The sequence below is a fragment of the Muntiacus reevesi genome, chromosome 2, assembly GCF_963930625.1.
Source record: "Muntiacus reevesi chromosome 2, mMunRee1.1, whole genome shotgun sequence".
Lineage (NCBI taxonomy): Eukaryota > Metazoa > Chordata > Mammalia > Artiodactyla > Cervidae > Muntiacus > Muntiacus reevesi.
Genome location: NC_089250.1, coordinates 228,480,206 through 228,489,093, shown reverse-complemented (window position 1 = coordinate 228,489,093; position 8,888 = coordinate 228,480,206). Strand labels below are relative to the sequence as shown.

The 8,888-nt window shown below is 38.6% G+C and overlaps 1 protein-coding gene across 1 annotated transcript in view; it reads left to right on the top strand.

The window, feature by feature from the left end:
- Nucleotides 1-2,603: 2,603 nt before the first annotated feature.
- C2H16orf87 (chromosome 2 C16orf87 homolog) overlaps nucleotides 2,604-8,888 on the top strand; it is a 32,700-nt gene continuing 26,415 nt past the window's right edge. Inside the window, exons 1-2 of the mRNA XM_065920472.1 lie at nucleotides 2,604-2,942; nucleotides 7,835-7,931. Coding sequence (XP_065776544.1) covers nucleotides 2,877-2,942; nucleotides 7,835-7,931 — 163 coding nt within the window. The 5' untranslated portion in view covers nucleotides 2,604-2,876. The remainder of the gene's footprint in view (nucleotides 2,943-7,834; nucleotides 7,932-8,888) is intronic.

Genomic DNA, 8,888 nt, shown 5'->3' with positions numbered 1-8,888 from the left:
CTCCTGTACAGTGTCACAAACCTCCATCCACAGTTCATCAGGCACTCTGTCTATCAGATCTAGTCCCTTAAATCTATTTCTCACTTCCACTGTATAATCATAAGGGATTTGACTTAGGTCATACCTGATTGGTCTAGTGGTTTTCCCTACTTTCTTCAATTTAAGTCTGAATTTGGCAATAAGGAGTTCATGATCTGAGCCACAGTCAGCTCTTGTTTTTGCTGACTGTATAGAGCTTCTCCGTCTTTGGCTGCAAAGAATATATTCAATCTGATTTTGGTGTTGACCATCTGGTGATGATGTCCATGTGTAGAGTCTTGTCTTGTGTTGTTGGAAGAGGGTGTTTGCTATGACCAGTACGTTCTCTTGGCAAAACTCTTTTAGCCTTTGCCCTGCTTCATTCCGTACTCCAAGGCCAAATTTGCCTGTTACTCCAGGTGTTTCTTGACTTCCTACTTTTGCATTCCAGTCCCCTATAATGAAAAGGACATCTTTTTCGGGTGTTAGTTCTAAAAGGTCTTGTAGGTCTTCATAGAACCATTCAACTTCGGCTTCTTCAGCGTTACTGGTTGGATTACTGTGATATTGAATGCTTTGCCTTGGAAACGAACAGAGATCCTTCTGTCGTTTTTGAGATTGCATCCAAGTACTGCATTTCGGACTCTTTTGTTGACTATGATGGCTACTCCATTTCTTCTAAACATTTTCATGTTTAGCCCCTTCATCTATTCAGATATTAGCTAAAATATTACTTCCTCAAAATATGCATTCCCTGACCATTCAAGCAAAAGTCATCTTCCAGTCATCCTCTAAAACAGTACCCTATTTTAATTTCCTACCTAGACTTATTACTAGCTGATATTTTTCCTATATATTCCATATATATTCCATATTCCTATATATTCCATGATGACTATTCCATTTCTCCTAAGGCATTCCTGCCTACAGTAGTGGATATAATGGCCATGAAATTTTCAGAAAACTCCTCAAGGCCAGGATTACTTGGTCTCCAAAGACCTGGGTTCCCAATTCATGCCCTACACTTCTCCAAGGAAAACTGAAGTACCATCTTCCTCTGTTACTTCTATTCCTCTTTTTCTTTGCATTATAAGTTTGAGAGTCATCCTGGAAATATTGATGGCCTCTGCTCTCCACCAACAAAATAGCTCCTTAAGTCTTACTAACAGTATGGCCTTCGTATTTTGAAAATTCCTCTCCTCTATTGTCCATCCTCTCCCCATGCCTCAGGTCTTAATACCTGAGGTGTTTCCTGGTCCAATCATTATCAACTTCAAGTATAATCCTGTTAACTCCCCAAACTAAAACCTCTACTGCCCCACTACACTCAGGAAGAAGCCCACACTACTTCCCATGGTAGCAAAGACCCTGTCTGCACAGCTGGATATGACCCACATTGCCAGTCTTAACACTTTGTCTTGCATTTGGTGTACTCAAAACATCAAGCTACCCCTGATTTCCTTAGGGATTCAATATTGGAGATAACTCTACAAGAAAGCCTTCTAGGAACACCAACTCCTTTGACAATGTGTCAGCTGACCTTCTCAGTAGCTGTGTACAGATCCTTTTCTCTTTTGCCGGCGTGGAGGAGTCAGGGGGTGGTGAGGGGTTGTCCTATGTCATATTAAGTTAACCTAGTAGGCAATTCACATTAATACAATACTATATGGAATATGTCTCCCTCCTTTTCCTGCCCTCCACTTCCTTTTCTAGTCTCTTAATGTTAATGTAACCATAAATATATTTTCATATTATTTGACACAATCTTAAACAAGGTGTAGTGTACTTTGCTTTTCCAATTAATACTATTTTGGAGATCATTATATCACTTCATATAGAACTATCATTCTTTTGAAAAACTGCAATGATAATTTCGATGTATGCATACCTAAATTTGATCAGGCAATTTGCTGGTGGACACCTGGTCTGTTTCTGATTAAGCTGTGCTGCGAAGTGCAACATCTTCACACAAATGCATTTGAGCACAGCTGGAGAATATATTTCAAGTTCTTAGGGAGACTCTCTTTTCAAATTCTTAGGGATGGGATTGCAAGATCAAAGGCGAGGTGAATTTTAAATTTTGATATTGTAGTCAACCGAATTACACCTCCCAACAACTCATTTCCCCTGTATTTGAATGTTAGGCCCTCTACACCTCTAGACTACGTGTTTGAGGACAGGCACCTCCCAGTATTCAAACCTGTCTGGCAGATTTGGCCCTCAATACATATTTGACTTAACGAATTTCATACCTCCCGGTGCAGAGCCTAAGGCTGGCATCTAGCAGACTCATCAGCTGTCTATTATAATTTCTCAATGATTAGACTTGCTAACATTTACTGAAGTCTATCAACCGTCGGTATCTGTGCAAAAAGTCTAACCTCCCACCTGCTTTTTGACTCTCACCTTCTTCCTCCGGGGAAGGGGGCGTGCTCAGCAGCACGACCCGCCCCTTCTGTGCTTTCGTTGGTGGAGCCCGACGCCCGTTATCGTCGAATCCCGGCTAAGCCACGCCTTCACGCCGTTCATCCGGCCGAGAGAGGGCGTGTCCATTGTCCCGTCGGAAAATCCAGGCTGTGTCTTCTCGTGAGAATCGGGACCCACTGGAGGACCGGAGCCGTGTGGGTGGAAGCGTGTTCCGCAGTTCCTTGGAGCCGGCGCACGCCGCGCCCCGCCTCCTCGGCCCGCAGGCTCTGCTCGAGTTCGCGGACGCGCGCGCGCGCACCCGTCAGAGCCTCGGTGTGGCCAGCGGGGACCGCGCGGGCAGAGGCTGGGCTGCTGAGGTACGAGGGGCGGAGCCCGAACCGCCGCCGCCGCCGCCACTGCTGCTGCTGCCGCCGCCGCCGCCTGAGAGAAGCATGTCTGCAACTCGAGCTAAGAAAGTGAAGATGGCCACCAAATCATGCCCCGAGTGCGACCAACAGGTGGGCGCCGGGAGCCGGGCACCGAACACGCGGGCCAGCGGCCGTTGCCCGTGGCCGTTGGCTGTGGAGAGGCCGCCTCGCCGGGGTCCCGGCGGCCGAGCGAGTGGGCCAGCCCTCGGGCTCTGTGGCCACCGCGGGAGCCCCGAACCGGCCCGGCCGAGCCGAGGGGTTGCCGGGGAAGCGCCCGGAGCCGCGGCCCGGCCGGTGTCCACCTGGCGGCGGTCAGACGGACGAATGTCTTGCCCTGTGGCTGGGCTGCGTGAGAGGGGGCGTGGGTTTATTCTGAGCCGACGGGGCGACCTGTCCGGAGCCTCCCCGAGTGGCCTGTCCGGCTCCGGTGACAGCGGCAGGAGTGTAGGGCAGCGGCCCAAGTGGACGAGAACGGTCCCTCAGCCCCCTGCTGCCCCGACGGGAGTGCCTGATGTGCAAACTCCCAAGTCAGGGCTCCTGGCTCCCAAATCCCCCTCCTGCCAGTCAGGGTTGCTTTGTTTCCATTTCAGATGTGTACGGTGGACCCCCCAAACTGTCCCCCCGCCACCTGGGCGGATGCTTAAATGTGACAGTAAGGTCCACAGTGTAATAGTTATAAGTTTTGGCGAAATATGGAGTTTTCTTTCCTCTTAAAATATATTATTTTTGCCGTAAATAATCGTGAATCCTTTCTGTACATTGTTTTAAATGGAATATAATTGAATTACGTCCATTGAAGCCCTTGCTTTCTGGTCTATCCTCACGTTCCCCTACCCGCCGCGGTATCCACTGTTAAAAATTTAGGATTTCTGCTTCCAGATCTTCTAAAGAATATGTATGTGGTTTTATGAATTTTAAATGACTGCTTTCCACACAGAATTAATGGTGTCACAGCTGTAATGTTTTAAATCTCATTTACTCTTTTAGTTTAAGAACGCCTCATTTTTCACCCGTTCCTCTAAAACATTATAATCTAATGAGTTAAAACTCTCAGTTAAAGCATTAGTAAGGGCCCTTGTTTCATGCCAACATGCTGATCTGGGTGTGTGTTTTCCTTTTCCACTGGGAGGATTTTTTCAAAATGACTACCTCTCTCCTCCCCCTTTCTTTTTCTTTCTTTCTTTTTAAAATGAGGAGTAATTTGAAATGGCTGAAGATTCTTTTAATAAGCTGATTATAGAGCATTCTTTAAGGAGCAAACTTAAAGATTGAGCAAATCTTTTAACAGAAAATGTTACATGTTTTATTCAGTGTCTTTATGGGTAATGGTAGATGTACTGATTAGAGGAAGACTGTGCAAGGAAAATTATGGTTTATTGATTTTATGAATTTATTGAATATGCATTTTAAAAGCAGTTTAGCCATGTTTTCCAAACCAAAGTTAAATTTCCATTCTTACCATTGAACTAAATTTGTAAAATTCTGAAAAAATTGGACTTCTTTATTTAAGTCTCCTTGTCGAAGATTATTTCAATATTTAAATCATTTCCATTCGTTCCAATTAATTGTGCAGAAATCTAAGGTTTACATGGTATGTATTATGCATTCCAGTGTCTATAGGGCATCAATTAGTGTGAATCATGACCTTGCAGTACCTGGCATAAAGTAACCTTAACCTGTTTTGAATATCCTGGTTGAAGAAAAAGGAAAGGATTGTAAACTTATAGGAGTCTTTGTATCTGTTCATCAAAACGTGATCAGCATTTTATTTGGAAATACCGTATTTCATTTTGTTTGTTAACACACACAACCCCTCTTCCAGCTCCGGTAACAAAATACTGTAGATTGGGTAGTTCAAACAGCAGTAATTTATTTTGTTATAGTTCTGGAGGCTGGAAGCCCCAAGAGCCTGGCAGAAAAGAGAGCTTTCTGATAGCTTTTCAGAGGACACTAATGCCATCATGAGGGCCCCACCCTCATGAACTCATCTAAACCTAATTATCTCATCTCCAAAAACCATTACATTGAGGAGTTGGGGCTTTAACAGATGAATTTATTGCTGGGATGTTTTTGGCGGGGTGGGGACACAATTCATTGCACAGCAAGCTACAACATAATTTAAAATGTTTATGTTGTCTTTTATTCTCATTACTTAAGATAACTAAGATAACTTAACTGATGACTAATTCAAACTTTTGGTAATTCTTAAAAGCTGTTTGTCTTTTACTAACTCAATCGAAGAACATAATAGATTAATTTTAGCTTTCTAATTATTTGAAAGTACAGATTTCTTATAAATGAGAAAAATTATAACCCCGAAAGCCATTTTAAAAAAACTTAAAAAAAAATACTGCTGTTATTCTAAGTTGCCTGGTTAACATTAAATTACAATTTAGATACAGTTTATAAGCATAAATGTAAAATCTTTAAAGTTTGAGGAAGTTGCCTCAGCTGAGTAGATTTACACATGTTCTGTATGTGTAAGTTTAAAAACAGGTACAGAGATCAGTAAACAAGAAAGACCTAGATTTTCAGTTGCTTTATAACATCCCCTTTTACATGCCTCTATTGAAAATATAGTTCTGAAACATCTAAACCACAATACTTTTCATTTTCAACGGGTTTCACATCCACTAATTCAAATTACTGAGCCATTTTGAGTATAGTAGTAGTCAAGATCCTTTTTATTTTTCTGGTGTCTTTGGTGTATGTTTCTGTTTTTGCGTTTTTGTTTTCTTCTTTATTGGATCAGCTTTTCCCCCCTTTCTGGAAAAAAGTTTTAGAAAATTTTATGTGACCTTTAGCAAATATGTCTGCTATAGGTAACTTTCCCCTTAGCAACAAAGAATATAGATGTATTCTCCATAAAGTGGTTATTTTTTGAGCTTTTTTAAATCAGTGAAACAATATAGGGAGGGCCAGGATTTTGTTTTGTGCAGTTTTTTTTAAAGCTTGTCTTACTTGTAAAACATGTGCAGGCAATCCAAATACCTGTTTTTCAAGGAATAAATTGATTCACAAGCCATCAGTAAGCAAAACTTTGAATTTTTTTCTTCCATTTTAAAATCCTGAAAGTATAGCATTAGAACTTTCATTACTGTTGTTTTTGGCATTGCAACTGAAATTTAAAGGAAGTTTAGATTTTTTTAAAAAATCTAAATTATACAATAATTTAAAGAGACTAATATTACTGAAGTTGGCCACCCTGCTTAATAATTCTTTTTACAAGATCTGTATTGTGGTGGTGGTTAGTTGGCTTTTTTCCAGGGTTGGTGTGAGAGAAAGGAACTTTCCATTTTCTAAAGGCCTTTAGGGTGATTTAGCTCAGGCACCTAAATGTTCTTGCACATAAGATGCTTTCATTAAGGGATGTAAATCAGCCTATTGATTGCGTTAGTCATCCGAAAGCCAAATGTTACATTTCTCATCTAACTGTAGCACTCTGTTATTTCTGGATTGGGTTGATGTATTTTTTGTGTATAAGACACAGAATTAAATTTCATTTTGTTGAGTTTCAGTAGCTGAAAGAAAATGGCTGTTGAGTAGCAAAGGATCTTTTGAATAAGAACATCGTGTTCTGTTGTTTTTTGGGTAGCATTAACTTAAAACAATTTATATTACTGCGTATGCCCTTAATGATGTGTTTAAGTGTAAAGGAAATGAGTCAGTACCTTTGAGCTTGGTTTCTATGAAGATGTGAAATTTTAAAATGACAAAACTTATCTATTTTAGGCATATTTTTCACTAATAAGAAATGTAACATTACATTTTCTGCCATTTTTTGAAAGAATCTCATTATATTCTTGATAAAGGAACCTGTTAGACATACTAGAGTTTATTTTTGATTATTTTGATTATTTTTGTAGGATTCATTGTTATTTTTCATGAATACACAACAGAGTTCTTTCTTTAGTATTTTTACTGCAAAGAAAAGGAATTCTCCCCAAATTATGATTTAGCTTATTTAGATCAAATATTTATATTCTAGAATATGAGGCATTCTGTACATAAATGGATGAAAGCTTTATAATCATAATTAAACTTTTACAGCAAATGGAATTTATCTTACAAACTGGAATTGTAATTACTATTTTGTGAGTACTTTTTGTTGAGATTAATTTCTGGTTCTTAGTGAATGTGTCCCCAGTCCAAGGAACATTAAGGTTAATATTAGTGAAGCAATTGTAGAGGAAAATCTAAAACTTTTTTCAGTAATATTTGACTTAAAAAAAACATTTATATGAAATGGAGAAAGGAGCCTCTTGTAAAAATATTTTATAGATTTAGAAACAGAAGCCTGGAGAATTTAAGTGTTTTATCAAACTTCCTTCCTGGACCTGAGATTGTTAAAATCCTAGATCTCAACTCCTGCTTTGTCCTACATTCTTTGTTGTTTATACTGTACTTTTGCCCCTCAAACTGGTTGTTGTAAACTATTTTGTTTTCCTGTCAGTAGTAATTGGCATCTTACCCTCTCATGTTGGACCCTGGGTTGTTTTCATTTCTTTACCCTCTGAAATGTCTTATAGATCTACCTTTTCTCTATTTCTAATCTCCTTACTCCAGTGGGACCCTCAAAATGTTATGCTGGGATTACGTTAATGACTTCCCAACCATGCCCCCCCAGTTTATTCTATTATCAACTGCTGTTAAACTAATATTTTAGGAAATGATACCTTTTTTCCAATATATTTTCCTTGGCTCTAATCGATCCTATTGTGGTTTTCTGTTGTTCACTTACATCAGCACACTTTTATCGTGTATTTGCTGTAGTCTTCATGTTGTAATGCATTAGTAGAATGTGAAGATGTAGAGGACCCAATACCCATCTCATCATTTATTGTAAGGAGGTGGGGTTTAAATAAACCCATGATTCCTACTTCAGGTAACTGATCATTCAGCTCAAGAAGCTAAATAAACACTAAGAAATTTAACAACAGGAAAGTAGTAATAATAAATTGTGCTTTTTTTTTTGTCTGTAGGTTCCTGTTGCATGTAAATCATGTCCCTGTGGTTACATATTTATTAGCAGAAAACTTTTAAATGCAAAACACCCAGAAAAATCACCATCTTCTACAGGTAATTGTGAGAGTTTACCATATTTTTAGCTTTTCAATGTAGAAACTTAAAATTAGTTTTTGTGAATTTGCTATTCAATTTTTGTTGAATTTAAATAAAATCTATTGAAGTATGTGTTTGGTTTTTATTAGCTATTGAACATAGGTTTTATGACATTAATATGCCATTCATTCTAATTTAAATGTTAATTCACCAATGCTGGTAAAGCTTGTGACAGATTTTCTGTTTGTTGTTTTTGGAGGATGAAGAGCCATTGAAGGGCTTAGGGAGTGACCTAATTTGATTTAAGAAAAATTTTTTTTAATGTTTAATAAAGGTGTAATTGACATTCAATAAATTGCACATATTTGAAGTGTATCTTTGATAAGTTTTGTTTACACTAATCAAACAATTACCACAGTGAAGATAATATGTCCATCATTCCCATAAGTTTTCTAGTTCCTCTCTGTGATCTAGCCATCTTATTTCCCCTTGCCTCAGATAACCACTGGTCTGCTGTTACTGTTTTAGAACTTTGTATTATATAAATGGAATCATATAGTGTGTACTCATTTGCCTGGCTTCTTTCACTGAGCATGATTTAAGATTCAGCCATATTGTTATATATGTCAATAAGAATTCATTCCTTTTTATTGCTTAGTTTTAATAGTATTCTTTGTGTGGATATGCCACAATTTGTTTATCTGCTTACTGCTTGATAGACATTTGGTTTTTCCCCTCATAGTGCTGGTAAAATTTGTAACAACTTTAATTTTTTTTAAACTGGTGGCTGAAAAATATACAACCCGATTTTGATGTGAATATAATTTTTAGACACATTGATTATTCTTTGTTATTCCCTGATATATCTAAAAATTTTTTTTGTTTGAATTTTATCTTCCCATTAATGTAGACAGATTGGGTGTATTCAGTGGATATATTTATTAAAAATGAAATTTTGTCATCTTTGATAAAGTA